At 38.3% G+C, this 23,086-nt stretch overlaps 2 protein-coding genes across 2 annotated transcripts in view; both read left to right on the top strand.

Annotated features, from left to right (window-relative positions):
• LOC129234464 (peroxisomal sarcosine oxidase-like) overlaps nucleotides 1-864 on the top strand; it is a 39,679-nt gene extending 38,815 nt beyond the window's left edge. The window contains exon 8 of the mRNA XM_054868465.1: nucleotides 660-864. Coding sequence (XP_054724440.1) covers nucleotides 660-775 — 116 coding nt within the window. The 3' untranslated portion in view covers nucleotides 776-864. The remainder of the gene's footprint in view (nucleotides 1-659) is intronic.
• Nucleotides 865-14,491: 13,627 nt separating this feature from the next.
• LOC129234463 (sedoheptulokinase-like) overlaps nucleotides 14,492-23,086 on the top strand; it is a 45,558-nt gene continuing 36,963 nt past the window's right edge. Inside the window, exons 1-2 of the mRNA XM_054868464.1 lie at nucleotides 14,492-14,844; nucleotides 21,449-21,751. Coding sequence (XP_054724439.1) covers nucleotides 14,537-14,844; nucleotides 21,449-21,751 — 611 coding nt within the window. The 5' untranslated portion in view covers nucleotides 14,492-14,536. The remainder of the gene's footprint in view (nucleotides 14,845-21,448; nucleotides 21,752-23,086) is intronic.

Here is a 23,086-nt window from a genome sequence, read left to right as displayed (position 1 = left end):
CCTACGTTTTTTGTATAATGACCCCTATATGTATGTTCTAGGGTTACAGCATAACATTTGTGTTGAATTTAGTATTGAGTTGATGAGAGCTTTTGGTTATGAATCTTTTTGGTGTTCGCCAGTTATGGATGCTTCCAAACAGCCGGTTTCCATACCGCGGATTGTCCGTTTTTCACAAGAAGGCACTTGACTCCTCCCTCGTCACGTGGTATCCGATGATTCTATTTCGCTGGTTTCGGCAGAAGGTATATTCGGATCATAGCATTTTGTTGTAAAAGCAGCGGTTTTTAAAATGTAAGAATAACTAAAATGACAACAGGCAAATGAAGCAAGTGATGTAAAGGACACTAACACTTTTTTGCACATTAAAATACAAGCCCAAATTTTGGCTGTCTGGTTGTCTCCTTTAGAAGAGCGTGGATTGATTACCGATCACCCCCGCGTAAAATGGAACTCTGCGTTCGAAGAGGCGTGGCGAAGTGCTTTCTCATGAAAAACGAACAATAATTCATTTGGCTATCAATACCAGATTTTACTATCTATCAAAAAAAAAAAAAAAAGACTAGATTCTTAATGTCACACACACACACACACAAAACTGAAAGTATCCCGAGTTGATTTGATTTTAAAACGTTTGGCATTTTATTTATTTTTTTCAGGAACCGGATTCAAAACATCCCCTGCGATTGGCAAAATGTTGAGTCAGATGGCAACTGGTGAAACCCCCTTTTTAGATCCCTCTCCCTTCAGCCTATCAAGATTCAACAAGAAATAGACGATGGCAGAGAATATTGATGGATCTGAAGAAATATTGGATCACTACATTTGTATTTTTATTAAAAAAAATCAAATAAAGCAATCTCACCTGCACTGGTTACTTTTGATGCTATTGGAAAAAAAAAATATTTCGTAAGTCACATGGAAGAATGCTGAACTAACCGTCATTATAAGTTTCTGGTTTTAATACAGTAGGCGATCTACAGCTCTATCGAATTAGTTATCTTTTAGATGTCGCCACTGAAAAGCTTTTATTAAGGATAGAGGATTTCAGCTTCGTGTTCTATGAAATAACTAACTACAGCTGTAGATCATCTGCTATATTCATAAGTTTCCTGTATCATTGAATCCATTTTCAAAAGTAAACAGAAAATGTCATAACAATATCAGATAAAAACTTGCCAGCTTCGTTACTTGCTTATGTTGTTTTTTTTTTTCTTTTTCCTGTGACGCTATTTTTAAGAAAGATAATAAAAAGATCGTCTATCTATTGATTTTAAAAATTTCTAGAGTTTTAACTCTTTGAGTGCAGTTGTAGTGTAATTGCAATTCGAGTGAAATAATCTCAATATGACGTCAATGCTTAAACCAGTACGCGCGTATTGGCTTAAAATTAAAATAAAACTTGATAAGAACTAAGTGAATTTTTCTAAATTTCAGAGATATTTTTTTGACTTTAAAACATGTTTTTGAACTTAAGATAATTCCTCCAAACCAGGGGCGGCATTTCAGCATTTCGTTTGGGGGGGTCGAGTTTCTTGAACATGAATTTCCTCAGAACGGTATAAAATACATATTGTTTTTCACAAGAACTGATAATTAAATGGTTTTAATGTTAAAAATAATTAGGTTTGTAAAAAACAATTAAAATTTTTTCGACCGAAGCTTTAAATTTATTTTGTTATAAGTTATCTCACAAAATATCTCGGTACTAGTTTTTATTTTTTAGTAAAGTTTTAATCTGCTATTTTTGGAGTCAGGAAGAACAGAAAATTTTGTAACTATAGTTAATCAATATCCAATGACTTAATTTATTGCCAGTATAGCTAAAGAGGAAGGTCTTGCTTTGCCTCATTGCGCTTCGAAGGCAATTCTCTAACCTCCTGAGACACGCAAGTCAAAATTGGTTGACGTTCAGTTCTCCTACAACTTTCTGGTTGTGTGCGTAGTTTTTTACACCGATGAAGAGGCTGCATTTTCGTAGCCTTGAAATAGCTATATGCTGTATTTTCGTGTAAATTTGTGCTTTATTTACATCGGTTTTTCAGTTTAATCACGGAAGTCATCTTTCAAATGACTGACCTGATTGAAACAGTCAAAAAACAATGGAAGCAAGAAAGTTATGTCAAAAAAGCACATTTCCTTTAGATTCCTCTCTTTAAAATAACCAAGAAAGCTATTTAAATAGGCTAGTATTTATTTTGTGTCATTAAAAAGTATAATCACAATTCACAAAACAATTCCTCTTCCCTCATGCTTATAAAGCACACTTATAAGTGTAATATTTTCTTTTTCGCTTTCTATAACCGACCTACATAATATTGAAGTTAAGACCAATAATAAATATATCTCATTAAATCCTGTCTCAATTTCTTGAGAAACTGAATTGATCAGTTTATTCAAAATATTGATTTAATATTTTGACTAAAACTTCATCTAGGTTTTGTCACCTCTTCCACATTGGCATCCATTAAAAACTGTTACGAAAAGTTCTGTCACAAAGTTCCACACCTGGTTCAAGTATGCATTAATGCGAAAATTACTAAGAGTTTCAATTGTCAATTCAAGAATTAAGATTAGCGAATAAAATTTTTATGATAGAGTGTAGCATTTATCAAAAAAAAATAAAAAAAACGCTCCGCAGTATAAATAAATTATACAAAAAATTCAGACAAAAGCATACATATTAAAATGACATCAAATTTTTTATCAATGAAAAGGTCGCTTTCCAGTAATTCTTCCAGGGGGCTTTTATAACTCTTGAAGACCATCTTGTGTCTCTCGGAGATTGTCAAGTAAAGAGCCTCAAGATACATTTGTTGATGCGAAAGTATTGTAACGGATTCGGTGAGGCTTCCAACTTCTCGAAAGGACGACACAGTTCTTGATTAAAAACACAGAGAATTTATTTACACTATGTACAGGAAATATCGTCAACAACTGCTAAATTATTCATCAGCAATTAAGCAATTATAACACAACACCGTAAACTCAACGTTTACACACGTATTTACTTCCAAATACGAAAACAACATAGCGAAATGCCTCGCAATAAACAGAGCTAATACACTCTCAGAACAAATTCTCAATGAAACTCTCCTTTTTATCACGCAGGACGCCTTTATAAACATCGAAGAAGTTTCCACAACATTCTTTCTGTTTCCCGAAATGCGTAGACCGTTATCAAATTTTATCAATGAAAAGAAAAGGAAATAGGGGGTCGTATACTTTAGCGGAATGAAAAGGGGTTGTATATTCATTACGGGAAACTATTTACAGGTTACGTTACTACAATAATTACTATTTACAGGATTTGTAACATTGCCCCCTTCCTAAGGACTGCACGTCCCGGGCAGTACAATCCCCAGAAAGGGTGCCAAACTTCTATCACAAGTTCACAAATACACACATTAAATAATAACCAATAATGCATAGGAAACACAATAATAACAAGAAATATTACTAAACATTAAAAGCAAAAAAAAAAAAAAAATTCTACAATTTTATGTTATCAACCATGGTTGTTTACGTAATACTCATGAACTATGGCCATAGTATGGGGCTAACCGATCATAATGTACAACCCTAGGTTTTGCATTAGGTGATTTTTGGATCCTCACTACGACGTCATTCAGTCGGTTAAGGACTTTGTGGGGTCCATCCCAATGCGACTGCAATTTGGGTGAAAGACCTTTCCGTCGGATGGGATTCCATAACCAAACCTTGTCGCCTTCGTTGAATTCATGTCCAGTAGACCTTGTGTCGTATCGGGTCTTCATCTTCTCCGCCGCGATGTTGATTCGGTCTCGTGCGAAGTTATGAACGTCTTCCAATCGGGTCTGGAGATCCTGGATGTACTCCTCAGGCGATGCAGGCGCATCCGGAGGACGACCGAAGACGAGATCACAAGGTAGCCTTAGTTCTCGTCCGAAGAGCATCTGAGATGGGGCAAATCCGGTAGTCTCGTGGACAGCACTGCGGTAGGCCAGCAGGAACAAAGGTAGCTTCTTGTCCCAATAGTGTTGATTTCTGGATACCATAAGCGAGAGATTGTTCAGGATTGTGCGGTTAAATCTCTCCACCATGCCGTCCGATTGTGGGTGTAGTGGTGTTGTCCTAGTTTTCTCAATTCCGAAAATTTGACATAGGCCCTTAAACACAGCAGAGATGAAATTCCTCCCTTGATCGGAATGAATCTGCAAAGGTGTTCCATATCTCGAGATCCAATGTTGGACTAGAGTCTCTGCTACGGTGGTAGCTTCTTGATCTGGAATGGGATACGCTTCGGGCCATTTGGTGAAGTAGTCGATGGAAACAAGAATGTATTTGTTTCCATCAGCAGTTCTTGGTAGAGGACCCAGGATGTCGATCCCAATTCGTTCGAAAGGAGCTCCAACGTTGTACAGATGTAGCTTCCCTCTGCTTCTCTTCTTCGGTCCTTTACGAGCAGCACAGGCGTCACAAGAATGGCACCACTTCTCCACGTCATCCTTCGCCTTGCTCCAGAAGAAGCGCTCCCGAACTTTATTGAGGGTTTTAAAGACACCAAAATGTCCTCCAGTCGCACTACTATGTATTTCTTTCAGAACATCTGAAATCCTTGATCGGGGAAGTAGTAACTGCCACCTAGATGTTTTGCCGTCGTCAGATTCCCATTTTCGGTGTAGCACGCCGTTCCGTAAATGGAGCGAGTTCCATAAAGCCCAGTATCTTTTTGTTGCAGGACTGAAGATGGAAACGTCCTGCCAGCTAGGTAGCCAACTGTCACTTTCCACCAACTCCAAAATTGGTTTTATGTCGGGGTCTTCAAGTTGATCTTTTCGAACTTGGTCGTCACTCCATGGATCAGGTTCTGATGATATTGGAGTCACTGTCACCTGATAGGCGGTAGGGCTAGTCGTTCCATACTGTTTCTCGATTCGGGAACATTAGTGGCAGTTCTCAGGACAGGGTCTCCTTGATAAAGCATCAGCATTACCGTGAGATAACCCTTTTCAATGCTTGATCTCCATGTCATATTCCTGGAGCCGCTGTATCCATCTGGCTATCTGGCCTTCCGGATTTTTGAAGTTCAAAAGCCAAGTTAATGAGTCACGATCTGTCCGAAGCAGAAATTTTCGGCCGTAGAGGTAATGATGGAAGTGTTCCACAGCTTTCACTACGGCCAGTAACTCCTTTCTGGTGACGCAGTAATTTCGCTCCGACTTTGATAAGCATTTGCTCCAGTAAGCGATGACATGTTCATTTCAGTCAATTTCTTGGGATAAAACAGCTCCGATGCCCTCGTTGCTCGCATCAGTGTCCAGGATGAAGGATTTTTCAGGCTGAGGATAGGCGAGGATAGGCGTTGATGTTAAAGCCTCCTTCAGTCGTAGAAATGCATCTTCGCATTCTTTGGACCATTCAAACTTTTGCTTGCTCTCCGTCAGCTTATGCAAAGGTCGTGCAATGTTGGAAAAACCCTTTACAAACTTCCTGTAGTACGTGCAGAGTCCCAGGAAACTTCGCAGCTGATGGATGTTTTCGGGACGACTCCAACTCTTGACCGCAGACACCTTTTCTGGATCGGTTTGCACACCTTCAGAAGAGATGATGTGACCAAGGTAGTTCACTTCCCGGCGGAACAAATTTCATTTGGACGGGCTTAACTTCAGATTGGCTTCCTTAAGCTTTTGCAGCACCTTCCTAAGAGATGATGTGACCAAGGTAGTTCACTTCCCGGCGGAACAAATTTCATTTGGACGGGCTTAACTTCAGATTGGCTTTCTTAAGCTTTTGCAGCACCTTCCTAAGATTTGCCAGCTGTTCATCGAAACTGCTTCCCACGATGATGATATCGTCTAAGTAGACCAGACAGGATTCGTAGGAAAGTCCTCTTAACACTGTCTCCATAAGACGCTCGAACGTAGCTGGTGCATTGCAGAGGCCGAAGGGCATCACTTTAAACTGCTATAAGCCTTGTCCAGTTGTAAACGCTGTCTTCTCTCGGTCCTCAGGGTGTATCTCAACCTGCCAGTAGCCGCTCTTCAAGTCCAGGGTCGAAAACCACTTGTGTCCGGAAAGAATGTCCGAGGTGTCGTCTATCCGTGGAAGAGGGTAACTGTCTTTCTTGGTGATTTCATTCAGCCGCCGGTAATCGACACAAAATCTGGTGGAGCCATCTTTCTTTCGGACCAAGACGATGGGAGAGGCCCAAGGACTGGACGAGGGTTCGATGACATCATTCTCCTGCATCTCTTTCAGGAGGGTCTCAACCTCTTCCTTCTTGGCGAACGGTAGTCGTCTTGAATGCTGTTTAATAGGGGGTGTTCTCCAATGTAAATCCTTTGCTGCGTTAAGTTCGTACGGCCAATATCCTCCGATGCTGATGAAAACAGATGCTTGAAGTCATCCACCAATTGTTCCGCAGCAGTTCTTTGATCTTTCGATAATGGCGCACTCCCAACTAACTTCGATGTCAAGGACTCAGAAGACATAGTCTCGGGGGAATTGATTCTTCTAATGATGCTGTTTACTGGAATACAGGTTGCTAACACTTCACCTTTCCGGACATTCCTTGGCCTTTCACTCACGTTGGCGACTCTCACAGGAATTACATCCTTAGAAAGGTCCACAAGCGTAGATGCTACCAGCACTCCTTTTAGGTTATTGCTTAGGTTAGGGTATTCAATGAGTCCAAATCGAAAACTATTGCTTTCTTCAATGGAGCCAGGTATTAATGATTCTGACCTTGAGGGAATCGATAAATCTGTTTGGGCTATTATTTGATGAGCGGATTTTACATAATTTTCAGCGTTGAAGATGGCTATGTCTTCTCTCATCGAGTGCAGTTCATTAGTCTTGAAGTCGAGGTTGAAGTCATACTTCTTTAAAAAGTCCAATCCGAGAATGAAGGGGTCTGTGATAGTAGCAACGAATGCCGTATGATGGTAAGTGGCATTTCCAAACACAATTTCTAAGTTCACTTTAACGCGCACATTGCGCGAGTAACCACCATAAAATTAAAGTCCAAATTCAAAAAGTTTTTATGAAAAAATGTCCAAAGTCACACTTACTCCAAGGAAGTCCTAAAGTTGCCCCACGTTGGGCGCCAAATTGTAACGGATTCGGTGAGGCTTCCAACTTCTCGAAAGGACGACACAGTTCTTGATTAAAAACACAGAGAATTTATTTACACTATGTACAGGAAATATCGTCAACAACTGCTAAATAATTCATCAGCAATTAAGCAATTATCACACAACACCGTAAACTCAACGTTTACACACGTATTTACTTCCAAATACGAAAACAACACAGCGAAATGCCTCGCAATAAACAGAGCTAATACACTCTCAGAACAAATTCTCAATCGAAACTCTCCTTTTTATCACGCAGGACGCCTTTATAAACATCGAAGAAGTTTCCACAACATTCTTTCTGTTTCCCGAAATGCGTAGACCGTTATCAAATTTTATCAATGAAAAGAAAAGGAAATAGGGGGTCGTATACGTTAGCGGAATGAAAAGGGGTTGTGTATTCATTATGGGAAACTATTTACAGGTTACGTTACTACAATAATTACTATTTACAGGATTTGTAACAGTATTTTTTGATGTGAGATGTTTTTTCAAAAATAGCATATCTTTACAAAAAGTTCCCATGAAAGCATATGATACACCGAGTTGCTAAAATGTGTTTCTAGTACATGGCGTCAATGAACACTTACTAGCTGAACATTAAGTTATAATATGAGCATAAAAATTTATGTAAAATGACATGGAAATTACGCGTAACAATTGCACAGACTCTACACTGTACGGGTATCTCATACAAGATGCTCCATCATAACATAGATTACTCAATTTTGAAATATTTAACCCATATGAAGCGATTACTTCTTTAGTTGAGGCAAACACTTATCCTCCATCAGTTTTTTCTGTTCTGAAAATTCAGGCAAATGATTTTCTAAGTTATCTAAATATGATTTTACCATTTTATATTATTCTTAGTGAAAAATTTGGGGGTGCAACCGCCCCCTCTCGCACCCCCTATTTGCCGCCCCTGCTCCAAACGTTGGTCGAGGTTTTAATAAAATTTATATTACATTTGTGGACATCAGACGATGACTAATAAATTTCAGCTTATGCTTTTTGAAAATAGAAAGGGTTTAATTTTCGATAAATTTCAAGTTGCACGGGTAATACGCAAAAGTCATTTTTGATGTTACACTTTTTTTTCAACATTTTTGACCCTTTCCGCTCTTTTATCACAAAGTCTCACACTACACCATACCCTCTCTCCCTGTCACATGTCACGTTATTTTGGCAAACATATTCTAATTAAAAATTGCGTGATGTCACTCTTCTTGTTACCCCTTTTATCTCCCTTGTCAAAATTGCACGAATCCTCGCCTCATAACGTGACATAATTTGTGGACAGCCCCAAATCGGATAATGCACACACGGATAACCGAAAGCCGAGCGTGTCTGTGTGTATTCTTAATTTTAAATTAAGGAATAAATTTCATCCCACATTTTCAAAAACGATTTTATGTGTCGTTGAATGTCGAGTAGAGAAGATTAAATAAACCGCTTACATTACCTTTCCGCTATTTGCTTTTTCCTTAACATTGTCGCGGAAGTTTAAAATGTATCAATGATGAGCCGTAACTATTTTGTTCTTTTCCTGCTGCATCATGAATGGATTGGCGTTTGGTGATGCCGTAGAATTATTTTAGAAGAAATCGCTCCTCTTGGCGAGAAATAATTTCGGGACATGTTTTCCTACATATACAGAAATCGATCATTCTTTCCTTTTTTTTTCCAGCGTCAAGAGGAAAAAAAAATGAGTACAATTTTTTCTTCTATTTACATTATTTTTTCCGGGCGTAGAAAGCATGAGTACGAGTTTTTGTTCAACTTTTAAACAGACCGAGAACGGTTTATTTTAATTTTTAATATGACTGTGGCTTTAAAAGAATAAAATACAAGAAAACAAGAAATGATAACTTTTAATGGAGAGAATTATTCATTTTATCTCCATTACGAATATTTAGGGGCAAAGAATATACACTCAAAGTAAGTTTTATCAGAAAATAAGAAAACTACACCCTGTCATGTGCAAAAACAGTAAATATTCAACTAAAGGGGGGGGGGCATTGCTACTCCCTTATCGACCTACCTAAATGTCGGGCCTGATGCAATGAATAGATTCAGAATAACTACAGAGCTCGCGATATTCAAGTTTGTTTTTTATTCGAAATTTAAAATTTCTCTCAAAACAAGCAATTTACGGGCAAAAACGTTTCAGTCTACTTATCATATTTCATGGCCCGAAAGACATGCATTTTTAATTTACTTTCACTTTCCCAGTAAAAGTCAGAGAAAGAAGAAAAAAGCATGAAAGAAGGCTTAATGCATCTTAAAGATATCGCGAAAAAAAGTCAAAAATAAATTAATTAATCAAATAAGTATCGAAAAATAAAAAAATGGAATGTAGGGTATTAAGATGGGGGGGAAAATGTCTGCCTGTTCGTCGGTCTGTCAGCCCCCAATACCTTTTGAGTTTTCCGATTCGAACTTTTTTTTTTTTTGTTCGAAAGATCTCGGTGAGGACACCTCATTCCCTTATTTCATTTTTTGATTTGAACAATATTTCGTTCAATTTTGAACAGTTTTAAAAAAAAATTAACATTAGCGCCTACAGGGAAATTCAAGGCAAATAGAAATCCCTCAATTATAGGCGAATTTGCTTAAAACAAACTTTGTAGGAAAATGTTTTTGATGAAGAATATATATATAAAATATCTTTTTGATTTGAACAATTATCCGTTCAATTTTGAATAGTTCAAATCCCTTAACATTAGGGCCAACGGCGAAACTGAAAGTCAATATAGATCCCGAACTTAAAGGCGGATTTACTTCAAACAAATTTTGTTCGAAATAGCTCTTGATGACCGACTCCTGACGCCGACTCCTAGAATTTTAGGGCAGTCCGACTCCTATACCTTAAAATTATTCAGACTACGACTCCCCGACTCCGGCTTTGACTTCGTAGCTTTGGCAAAAGTTTAGATATACGAATGGAAAATGACCGACCAATTCTTGGAATTTCAAAGTCTTTGACTCTGACTCCTTTATCCCAAAATAAGTCTAACTCCGCAAGTAGAGTTACGAACTTTCGGTGAAAGCGACTGATTCCGACTCCGAGTCTTTGAATTAAAAACCTTCGACTCTCGATTCCGACTCCTTTACCCCAAAATGAAATCAACTCCGACTCCGCAGCCATGGTTTTTACTTTGAAATAGTTGTGGTCGGTATGATTTGTTTTTATTTTCACGCTAAAGTTTTTTCAGTGTTTGACGGAGAGTCCTTTATGTTAATACATAATGATAAGCGCAGACGATTTTTTTTATTACTTTTTTTTGATAATGAAAATTATTTCTTTTAAGTTGACATTTCGTTGTTATTTATTTATTTTGAAAGTGCATTATTCATTTTAAATTATTTTGTGGCAAAAAACAAACTTTTTTTTGACAACGGATTTATTTTAATTAGCTTATTATTTTTAATTATTTGTTTTCTTTTTGAAACGATTAAAGATTTTTTTATGGGAAAAATATCTTAGCTGCTTTGTTTAAAAGGTGATACTACTTTATTTGTTTGCTTATTCATTTTTTACTCATCTATTTCTTCAGATGAGGAAGGCATATTTTATTTCTAGAAATCAGGTTAAAATGTTAAAAAGTTACGTGTGAAATAATTTTGCAATTTTGACTAATTTTGAGAATATTGATCAGATACTAGAAAGCAGATATTGGTATACAGGAAAGTAGGCTCGTTTAGTTCTGGACGGAACGTCTTGCTTTACATCCAAAATGTGCCTAAAGGAAAATCTGCGTCATTGATGCCGAAAGCGTAACTTCGTCTTCCCAAAAATGAGCTGATTCACGCAGGAATACTCTTTGATGCATTTCTCTGCACCAGACATCGAAAATGGTCAATAACCCAGGTAGCAAGCATTCTTCATTTCATAAACGTTTTAAAGTGGTTGTCAGCGTAGTTACAACCATTTTAAAACGTTTAACTAAAGTTTTAAACGTAACGTATGCTACCTGTGAATAACAGGTCGTGGTGACTTGATTGGTAAGGAGTAGGGGCGGCATTTCAGCATTTCATTTGGGGGGTCGAGATTCTTAAATATGTACTACCACAGTGCGGTACCAAGCACACATTAGCTAACAGGAAGTGGTCATAAAATCGGTTTAATATAAATAAAAATTAGTGTTTAGAAACAATTAAAATTTTGATTCATTTTCTAATAAGTTATTACGCAAAACATCTCGATACTAAAATTTTTATACCTTTTGGAAAAGTTTTAATGCATGATTTTTGGAATTCGGAAGAGCAGGGAATCGTGTTACTAATCTATCAATGTGTCGTGCTGTTTTGTCAGTAAAGCTAAATAGAAAAGATGGTGGAAAAGCTCATGCCGTTTAGCATGTATGACTTCGTTTGAATATTTTTCCCATTTGTGCTTCGAAAATAATTCTTTAACCTCCTGAGACATAAAAAATCTTTCTCTACTAGCTGAGATAATTGAAGTAACAAAGTGATGTATGAAAGCACTTTTTATATCTTGCTCTTCAAAATCACCCAGGGCAACTTCAAAAATTGTGAGTTGCATAATTTTTCATCAGTGAATAATCTAGTCTTGTCGGCGCTCTCAGCTTCAATGAGATGTCATCTGCCTCCAGCTCTGTTATTCACTATTCAAGACTGATGAGTCCATAACAAGGACGAAACTGCAGTCTCTGGATGTGATAACCAGTCTGTAGCTTATATTGCTTGTAATTTTTTATGCCTCGTGCTAAAAATTTTACTCATAACTGAAACATTTTATTTTTCGTTTCAAAATTCCAATCCAGATAAGATAGAGCCAACCATACATTATCATTAAATCTTGTGTTAATTTCATTCGAAACTAAATCTATTACTTCATACAAAATTTAAAAAATCAATATTTGACTTCACATCATCATGTGGATTTTTGTCTTTTTTTTTTTAAGTTTCACGCTTGATTGAAACACACATGTATGTAAAATCTATTTTCTGTTTCAATTGTAAATTGAAACATGGTAGTGGGGTGCACAGATCAGTTGTAGATTGAAGTGTGGCTTGAATAGTTCGAAAATTAAGGGTAACGGATTGAAGATGTTTTAATAGACTAAAGTATTTTTCAAAAACTTTCCTCAGTACAAAAAAATTGAATAAAAATTCAAAGGAAGTCAAAGATGCTAAAAGGCATGAGCTTTTTCATCATTGAAAGAATCGTTTTGTAATAATTCTTCCAGTCGTCAAATCACTGCTTTGAAGTTATGGAGAAATATTTTTATGGTTTTAACTCTTGAAGACCATTTTGTGTCACTCCGAGCTTGCATAATTATACGCATAACAGGTATTTGTTGATATGTTTTTTTTTTAATTCAATAATCACATGCATTTTTAAGAAGTTTTTTTGAAAGCATATAATGCATTGAGCAACTGAAACGTGTTTCTAGCAGAAGAAAGCGGTGGACACTCATTAAATAAATACTCATTAAAAAATGAGCATAAAGTGAATGTAAAATATCAAGAAATTTTCTTGTGAAAACCATGCAGCCACACCACTTTGCACGAGCCTCTCATATTGGACATACCATCGTTACACTGGGCACACAAGTATGAAATATTTAGCCTATATGAGAAAATGTCTTCTTTAGTTAATAAAATTAACCATGGTTCTCTATCTATTTTCTATGTTCTGAAAAGGCCGGAAAATACTTCAAGAATTCCTAAGTCATTATCCAAATAACGAAAAACACTTTTTATAGTCTGGGAATGTGTCGAGTTTCATCTAATAGTTACTGAGAACCAGCGAGATTTCTTTTAATGAACATTGATTTCCGACTGACATAAATTGAATTCATCCATTTTCTATCATTCAGCTCAAAACATTTGGGGGTGCGACCGCCCCCTCTTGACCCCCCTATTTGCCGCCCCTGGTAAGGAGTCTCTCTCGTCACTAAATGGTCCCAGGTTCGGTGCCAGATCCTCAGCGCTTGTTAATGGTGACTGGGCCACGTTAAATGTGTCGTGATCACAAAGTCCTCCAAGTGAATCAATATCTTTGGAGGTGATGGAGGACTTCTGGACTAAAAAAAAAAAAAAAAAAAAAAAAGCTGTCTTCAGGGCCCCATTTAACAGGTAAACAAACAAATAGTGGTCAGGGCACTCTGAGGTGTGATATGATATGTGATACCTGTGAATAACACTGTTTTGTGTCATTGGTTCAGCAACAGTGATCAGCGCTGTAGCCTGGAAAACCTTTTGGAGGCGGATACGGTTTTAGTCTTCTTTATTGTCTAAAAAGGATAATTTCAGAGTTTCGGAGATGAGGGTGCCCCCCGCTGCATCTCGTAGACCTGGAAGTGCGATAAATAATTCTTGTATCATCAACAGGGCCTAACTTCTGACAAAGGAATTTCAGGAGCCCTCTCAATTCTAATTTTTCAATTCCAATTTCCAATTTCTAAGGGGGGGGGGGGTTCAAACCCCCTCTTAGAAATTAGAATTTCCTTGCTTTCAGTACTTTTTTCTTTGCAAAAATGTAAAAACATTTCTTCTCCAGCCGTTAATAAGTAAGTTATTCAAAACGTCAAATTTTAATAACTCGAATCTGCACTAAAATCAGTTTCCATGGGGAAAATATCCTGCTAAACCATGGGGAAAATATCTGAGCCCCCCTTACAATTTTGCATATGGGCGCCCTTGAGCCCTCTTGTCATCAGATCCTTTTTTCACATGTAAATGTCTGAATTCCCTTCGAATTTGTTAAAATTAAACAAAATTTTAAAAGAAGCACTGTTGCTGAACTCCCGTGAGCTCCCATGCAAATTGAGCCTGGGGCCGGCTCTAGTAGTTTTGTCATCCTAGGTCATGTTGACAAATGCCGTCCCCTATTCTTATTGATGCATGTTTTTTCTTAAACCATTGAGCATACGAACTGTTTACGAAGTTACGCATTTTTGAAATGTAAAGAAAAAAAAACTCAGGTGCACACACAAATCTGAGTTTTTCACTTTTTTTGCCTTATATGTTGCCATCATGAAATTTGCCGCCTATCCTAGTTGTCGGGCCTGATTGAGCCCTTAACTTCAAAGTATCCTTTCATGCATAAAATAATGCATTTCAAAACAGAATAAAAGTGCAGTAAGCGTAAAGAAAACGCAAACCGAAATATTCTCGCAAAAAAAATCACTTTCGCTGTTTTTAGCAAGAAAAGAAAAGAAAAAAATAAAAAAAAAAAAAAAGAAATTATTCGCGAAAAGACGTTATGAAATTTCCCTTTCATTCCCTTGCATCATCCCTCTTGGCGATACTTACATCACGCTCTTCTGGCAACCCCGTCGCCAACCGCTTTCTGAGATGGAAACCGCTCATTTCCGCGGCGCCGTTCATTCCGGCTTCAAAACAAAACAGAGTCGCTTTGCGTCGGGATCGACGTTTCAGATTTGAGAATGGCCGATCAACTTGTGCTCGGCATCGACATCGGTACCACCACCGTCAAGGTGTGCCTGGTGTCGGCCCGGGACCGCTCCGTCCTGCAGTCCGCATCGCGAGAGACCAAATCTTCGATGGCCAGCGAACTAGGACCTCTAGGCAGTGAGCAGGACGTGCAGAGGATCTGCACGGCCCTGCAGTTCTGCTTATCCAGACTACCCAAAGAAATGCTCGTGCGAGTGACACACGTTGCCGTGTCGGGACAGATGCACGGCTGTGTGCTCTGGAAATCAGACAACGGCTGGAAAAGGAACAATTTTGGAAGGTGAGTGGTCATTCGAAAGCTATCGAATGTAAATTATCAACTATCAAAGGGGTGTACTGTCCAACCACGGATTGCATGGAATTTTCAAACGTCCATATAAAACGAATCTATGTGAATAAGGAGGAAAAGTAAAAATTTGATGCGCGTATTCCGCTCATTTGAATAAGACTCTGCTTCTGCAGAAACTGACAACGGTAAAAAAAAAATAGATTCGACCATTTCCGGTTGTGACTTGTGAAACGGATGTTTGTCTTCCCATACAATCCATGGTCAGACAGTACATCCCCTAAGGGCAATGTCGCACCCCCTCAAATGCTACAAACCCCTTCACCCGCAAATTAGATCAAAACCGCCACTCTGCCGTTGAGAAATTGCATTTTAAAGTTTTACTAGGAGGTTTGGCACCCTGCTCGCTTCGCTCACCAACCATGGGCGGATTTATGGGGGGTCAGAGGGGGGCAATGCCCCCCCCCCCAGTTTTTGGAGGACTTTATGTAATAACAACACATCTTTCAAAAAAAAAAAAAAAAGATTATTTTTTCGTTTTTGAACAGTACAGAAGAGCATGGGTGGATTTATAGGGGGGGAGGGGGCAAAGGGGACAATGCTCCCCAGTTTTGGGAGGAGTTTATATAGTAACAACTTATCTTCCAAAATCTTATAACAAAAAAAAAATCATGATTTTTTCTTTTTTGAATAAGAAATTAAAGTTTATTTTTTCTTTTAAACTTAAAATAGCCGTTTCTTACAAAGTTTGAACAATACTGTACAAGTGTATAATCTACTACTCAATTTCAGAGGCTGGAAAGTGCAAATTATTAATAGGTTCTAAAATCCCTGAAAAGAATTGGCGCAGTATAGCCTACAAGGGCTCTTGAACCAAAAACCCAATCTAACCAACCAAACCTTGAAAATAATTAGACAAGTCTTTGAAACTCCTAAGCAAAGTGTGCTTCAATTTTATTTCTTATCAAGTGTATAAATTAAGAATTGTTCAAATGGGTAGTATGTTACTCTCTTGATACCTATTCTCTAAATCTGTGCACCATTTCTTTTAAAGTATTAACTTGCATCACAAAGCACTTTTAAAGCGTAAAACTTAAAAAAATTATTTGCCTATTATTTCCAATTAACCCTTATAAGACTTCAAAATGCAGAATTTTATATCTATTTTAGATAATTTCCTCCGGGGGAGTAACCCCCGGGTCCCCTAAAACTGGAGATATTCTGTATCCCACTTAAAAGGGAGCACTGCGTTACTCTTTTCATACCAGCCCCCTCTCTTTTAAGGTCAATTTAAAAATGACAGCATGATTACACACAGTAATGAAAACGACACATAAGAAAGTAAAGAATGGCCTTACGCATCACAGAAAACAGACAAAAACATGGGAGGGGGGAGGGCAATTAAAAATGTTTCTCCAAAAAAAAAAAAAATCCTGCCCCCCCTCCCCCCCAGGAACTCAGTCCTAAATCCGCCTATGTCACCAACACCCCGTTCGCCAGCTGCGGCGGCCCAATCCGCAGGCGGCTGGTGAGAATTTACGATTTTAATGATGTCATCAGGACTGGATGTCCGTCAGGTTTAGATGGGTGAGGCAGGGCGGAATGACTTTCCCTGGATGTTCTGTATCCAACGGTAACAGTATTCACCTGGTAGACATTTTCAGTCTGGAGGAGATCGGATTACAGACACATACACATATAGATTTCCAGAGATTTTAAGCACTAGAGGTCTTCGGCGACTTTTTCCACCTAGTTGCCTACGGCTGCCCGTGTAACCCGCCTGCGGCGGGTTAGTGTATACTGCCTTCGGTGGTGCACTTCGAGGGCTTCGCCCTTTCTTGCCACCTGCAGCGGTACATTAGTTGAAAAACATAACATTAATTTTAAGCTCACAGCATCTCTAGAACCATTGAACAACCAGTCCGCGGTTTCTCTTGACCATTAACTCGAACCATTCAAAGATCGAAACCTTTCCACTTTAATCAGAAAAAGAAAGAAATTATACGTCACCGAAAAAAAGAGGCCATGGAAAAACGATCTGATTAGGGGAAATGTTTCCTTTTCTATGCCTTACTGAGTTTTTTAGGAATATTGATATTGCCAAGTTCATTATGGATTACCTTTTGTAACAGGTATGTGCGTTTCATTAATCAAATGATTTCTTCTTTCACAGCACGTGTTTGTATCAGGGATCAAATTTTTCCAATAACTTTTCGTTAAAATTCTACATTGTGAAATTCAGTGCAATTTCGATAATTCTAGCTTTTGATTAATAGAATTCGATGTTACATTAAAAAAAAAACCTTAAAAAATATTCTATCTTTAAAAATATCCGAGAAATTTGAAATAGAATTCTAAATTATTATTTAGCCTTTTCACTGATATAATATTTCACTGATAGCATATTTTGTTTGAAAAAAAGGAAGGGAGAAAAAAAATCTGGCACAAGAATGATTTGGCTTGTTTTTAATACTTCAGTTTAGTACTAGGGAAATTATGAGCACTTTGGATTGAAATTGAAAGCTCGGAGGTGATTTTTAAGGGAAGACTTAAGTTATAGTTGTTCCCAATTTCATGATTAAATTTTAGTTGTAAAGCTTACTCGCAGGGGCAGACTGGGTCCCACAAGAGGGCGTCAACCTTGGCCTCCAAAGGGGGCAAAAGATCAAAGGTACAAAAAGTGCAAAAAGAAAAGGATCGGGGGGGGGGGGAGGAAAAAAGATCGGTGGTGCACAGGTTTACGAGTTTAAAGAAAAGAATAGAAAAAAAAAGCGAAGGGAAATCGCACCGGTTTGTGAGCGAAGAAGAAAAAAAATGCAACAAAATATTTAAAAAATAAATACATTAAAAAAAAATAAAAACTTTATTTGAATAAAAAAAAAAGGTGTTCAGACTTGGAGAGCGCAACAGACAGTGGGCCGATGGGCCGGCAACCAGCCCGCCCCTGCTTACTCAGTTGCTGAAAGAATGTGACAAAATATTTAAATAAATTTGTGGAACATATATAATACTCAATATAGTATCGGTAGAAAATAGAACAATGTTAATTTCTGGTAAAAAAAATTCTCAATTTTTGGCAGTTTCAGGATTCTATCGAAAACAGGAGAAGCTAAGGCTGTCTTAGAGGTCATTGAAGACTGGTAATGTAAACAATATCCTCACAGTGTGCTTTGACCATGCTTATTCAACCACTGGTCACATTTCTGGGGGTCATTCCAAGCTTGTCAGCTTGCGAGATCGAGATTTTCGCTCATGTGATTGGTTGTGATGTAGAAATGTTGCAAAGTAGTATTCTATTCTACTCGAACCTCGCTACAAGCTAAGTTCGAGTAGATTAGAATACTACTTTGCAACATTTCTACATCACAACCAATCACGTGAGCGAAAATCTCGATCTCGCAAGCTGACGAGCTTGAAATGACCGCCCTGGAGCTTATGCCCATCTAGAGAAAGAGCTCAGTAAAAACTTCTTCATGTGCTTGCAGACATCACAGTATGCAGTTGATAATTCATAGAGTCTCTGAAGTATGTGTAGGGGTTGCATTTACTCCAGAATTTTCTCCCGTTCAATCATTTTTAAGAATATTGGGTTTTTATTGATATATATATAGAGAGGGTACAAGTGTAAACCAGGTTTTGTTAAATTTTATGTATTTGTTTTTTCTGAACTAAGTATTATATATATTTACAATAAGCTTCAAAACGTTCAACACAAAATGTACTCAACTTGGTAGAAAACAGAATATTCTTTCTGCATGATGGGCTGAAGCTCGACTAATGTTCAATAACTTGTGAGAATATATGCAAGGGAGTAGCACCATTCTGTTATGACTGTTGGCTCTCCAATTATAATTTGTTTTGAAAAAAGGACACTGCTAAACGTGCCTCGGTCTACTCTATTATTTCAGTTGTTGAAACTTCTAGTAAGATATCTTGAATGTAAACTAGATTTGTGAGAGTTAGGAGATGGCCATTAACAGGCTAAAGAGGTAATTATAGTACTAAGAGTTGTAAACGATCATGCCAAATGGAATCTTTTCTTATTGAAGGATCTAGTGCAGAGGTTCTCAACCGTTTTCACGTCGCAATTTCCTTTCCACCAACTACGAAACCCTCGATCCCCTTTTTATCCCTCATATATATATATATATGTGTGTGTGTGTGTGTGTGCGTATGCGCAGACATTGCGCATATATTGCATAATACCTCAAGGTGCTTGAAACATTGTATTGCAGTTTAATGTGTGTGTGTTTTTTATTTCTACACAATAAGTGGAGAAGTATGTTAATTTTCATTCACAAATTAACATGTTATGTTAATTTGTTTTTCATTTAATGAAAAACAAATCTAGTTTACATTCAAGATATCTTACTAGAAGTTTCAACAACTGAAATAAAGAAAGAAAATTAACAATACGAATCCACAGTCGTAAGTGTAACATTCGCGATGGTCCTCCCTCGGAAATTGCTCGAAATTGTAGATCTAAAATTGCAGTTTACACGATCTTTGGTGTTGTTTGGAGAAGTTCAGGGACTTTTATGAACGATTTAAGCTCGGAAACTTGCTTTTAAAATTTCTCAAAGCCTAAAAATGAAGTTTTAAACGATTTTTAACGATAGGGGAGGGGAATTGGATAAGGATGCTCTCTAACTTTCCAAAGATGAAAATGGTATGTCCTAAATAAGCTCAGTTGTGGACCATCTTTGTTGAAATTTAAGGAAGAAAAGAGGTTCGGGCGACCTTTCCCCGGAAAATTTTTGAGTTTGAGATTCTAAAAACGCAATTATAGGCCATCTTAGTAAACATTAGGAAGAAGGTTTGGATTCGGAGCCTCTCTCCCTCCTCCCCCCCCCCGGAGTTTTTTAGGAATTGATTTTCCAAGAACGAAATTTTAGACGAGTTTAATGGATGTGTATGGGAAAGAGGATCTCGTTGTACTCCCAAAAGTTTTTTTTGAAACTTGAGTCTAAAAAACAGAATCGTAAGTTACCTTTGATGGCAAGGGGAAATATTTGGAGACCCTCACTCGGAACTTTTTTTGAAAGTTAAGCCCTAAAAACGAAATTTTATGTAATCTGTAATTACGTGAAGAGCGACGGCAGGCATTCCCCTGGATTTTATCGAAATTAAAACCCTGAAAATTCTTGGCTATTTTTTATTTGACTAAGTTCGAGGACGGGAAGAGGTTCAGAGCTCTTCCCCGGATTATTTAAAAAAAAGGGACTTTAAAAACGCAACTGCAGCACACTTTTCAGGATAAGGGTTTGGGTTTAGACAATCTCCCAGAAACTATTCGAAATGGAAGTTTAGAAGATTTTGGATAATGTTAGAGGGAGGATTAGGGACTCTGGTGTGGAAATTTAGAGATTGAAGTCCCTAAACCAAAGCTTATGATAATCGTAGAGGATGCGTGAAATACACCGCCAGCTCAGTCATTTCCAGCCGAGGACTGCAGTTTCGTGCTTATTAGCACTCATCAGCCCGGCATAGGAAAGTGATTGAGCTGGAGATGGAAAACCTCTTAAGGAAGCCAAGAGTGCCAAACAAACTGGTAGCTAATAAAGAATTAGCGCAAACCAAAGCTTTTAGCTACCAGTATTAGCTACCTTTATTAGCTACCAGTTTGTTTGGCACTCTTGGCTTCCTTAAGAGGTTTTCCATCTCCAGCTCAGTCACTTTCCTATGCCAGGCTGATGAGTGCTAATAAGCACGAAACTGCAGTCCTCGGCTGGAAATGACTGAGCTGGCGGTGTATTTCACGTATTTTTGCCTTATCCCTGGCTATAGGGCGGTAACTTACTGAATATCGTAGAGGATGTTCTGTGATCAGGTACTCTGGCATGAGAGGAGGAGGGGTTGCTGTAGCCCCACAGCTCTTCTCCTGGATTCGCCATTGCGTTCAAAAACTGATGCTACTCTAAATTAAAATGATGCTATTTTTACCCTTTTTCTTTTAATTTTTCAACTATGCAATAATATATTTTTAAATATAGGGGTAATATCGTGACCCCCTTGGAGGTCGCGACCCTCAGGTTGGGAAACCCTGATTTAGTGGGAAAATAATCCATGGTGAAACTCAGCTGCTCTTACAGTTGCAAGTTGCTGAAAATCATCCACAAGTGTGTCTTGATAGCAGAAAGAAGACTTAATTTTTTGCAAAAAGCAATGTAGTATTGATTTAATATAAAATTGTTTAAGTCAGTGGATGTAATATGTTTAATCAATGCGTATTTATTAAATACGTTTCTAACAACACTTCATTAGTTTCTAACACACTTCAACCATTCTTAATTTTTGAGATCATTTCTTAACTTTACAGAGGCAAGGCGTTTTTCACGCAGTCCTCTCATCAACCTGGAGTCTGAAGACTCTTATTCAACTTCAACTTCAACTTCTTAACTTTTAGGCCATTGAACTACCTGAACCTCTAAATATTTCAATACATTTTTCTAACTTTTTATGTATTTTTTAATAGTAAATGGAACCAAATAAAAGGATGAGAGTGGTAAAAATGATTTTTTCCCTCATGACTTTTAAGCTCACCTTGGAAGTGGACATTGCTATTACTTTTGTGACTGATCTCTCTCTCTCACCCTAGGTACGAAACAGAGGAAGTGAGCGTCCTGTACACGTGGCAGGATGGTAGGTGCAGTTCCGAATTCCTGGCGTCCCTTCCCGAACCCGACTCACACCTGCGACTGAGTACAGGCCACGGTTGTGCCACCATCTTCTGGCTGCAGAGGAACAAGCCGGACTTGATCGCCCAGTACGACACGGCCGGTACTGTGCAGGACCTGGTGGTGGCTATGATCTGTGGCCTGCAGCGGCCGGTCATGTCCGCACAGAACGCGGCAGGATGGGGCTACTTCGATACGGAGACCAGGACGTGGAACACCGAAAAGTAAGAATTTTGTGCAAATAAAGGGTGTCCCAAAATTAACGCAAGATTTGAATTTGCCACCATTTTTTCCATAAATTGTTGGCAGCCATGAAAAAAGAACAATTTGACAGTAGAGAGTTTAGGATTAGTAAAAATGGGGTGTTATTGTACCATACAGCTAGAGAGAGTGAAACTTTTCAATTACTGCATAAGGCATTTCATGGTCGCTTACTCTCTCATTTCGGTGATCAGAATTGGCACCCTAGATCGTGTGATTTAACATTTTTAAATTTCTTCTTATGGGGTTATTTGAATTCAAAGGTCTATGTCAACAAGCCCACAACCACCCGTGCATCACCGTGTTGCGATACCGAGCGCCAATAACAGTAACTGCTTGACCAGCCTCAACTTTCATTATTTTTGAAACAATTGTTCAATAATGAAAGCGCGTTATTGTATCGTATAACGCTCCATTTTTGATTACCCTAAACTCTCAGCTGTCAAATTGTTCTTTTTTCAGGGTTGCCAACCATTTATTGCAAAAATGGCGGCAAATTCAAATATTGCGTTAATTTTGGGACACTCTTTAGAATTACAGTCAAGCCCGCTTGTTGGAATATCGGGTAAAAGAATATCCCGCTTAATGTAATAAATTTTCTATGTACCAAACCATTGTAATTTGTCATTTTGACTAGGGATAATGGAGTGTCCCGCTTATTAAAATACTTTTTCGCGGCTAATCGGCTATTCCACTAAGCGTAATCTACTATATTGAATTATGAGTTTCGGGCAGGATGTACCTGGAACATCCGATTGTCTGTGTTAGTAAGTTTCTGGGTTAGGCCCTGGGGAGCCCTAGTGGTTTGAACATTGGGATCAGTGAAGTTTTCACACATCTTAGCAACACACGAAATCACGAACAGTACCGTAAGCGCAGGCTGCTTTGACCCTAAGGTACTTCTTTGGCCTTTTGGTTTGAACATTGGGATCAGTGAAGTTTTCACACATCTTAGCAACGCACGAAATCACGAACAGTACCGTAAGCGCAGGCTGCTTTGACCCTAAGGTACTTCTTTGGCCCAAATTGAGGAAAAGATTCAACGTTCTCTGTAAACTTTCAGGAAGCAATTTTTAAACATATTTTGACAGAATCTGTTAGAGAGCAGTTGAACCGCACCATTGCAGCGGTCACTCGTCTGGTGTGCTAATTCTACATTAGCTACCAATTTCGGGCCGTGGTAGCCCGATCGGTAGAGTGTCGGATTCGGGGCCGGAGGGTCCTGAGTTCGAACCTCAATGGTCAAAAACCCACCGTCGTCATTAAAGGGGACTGGGCGACGTTAAATATGCTCGTGG

Source organism: Uloborus diversus, chromosome 1, assembly GCF_026930045.1.
Source record: "Uloborus diversus isolate 005 chromosome 1, Udiv.v.3.1, whole genome shotgun sequence".
Classification (NCBI taxonomy): Eukaryota; Metazoa; Arthropoda; class Arachnida; order Araneae; family Uloboridae; genus Uloborus; species Uloborus diversus.
The sequence above is the reverse complement of the archived record's forward strand: the minus strand, read 5'-3'. Positions and strand labels throughout refer to the sequence as shown.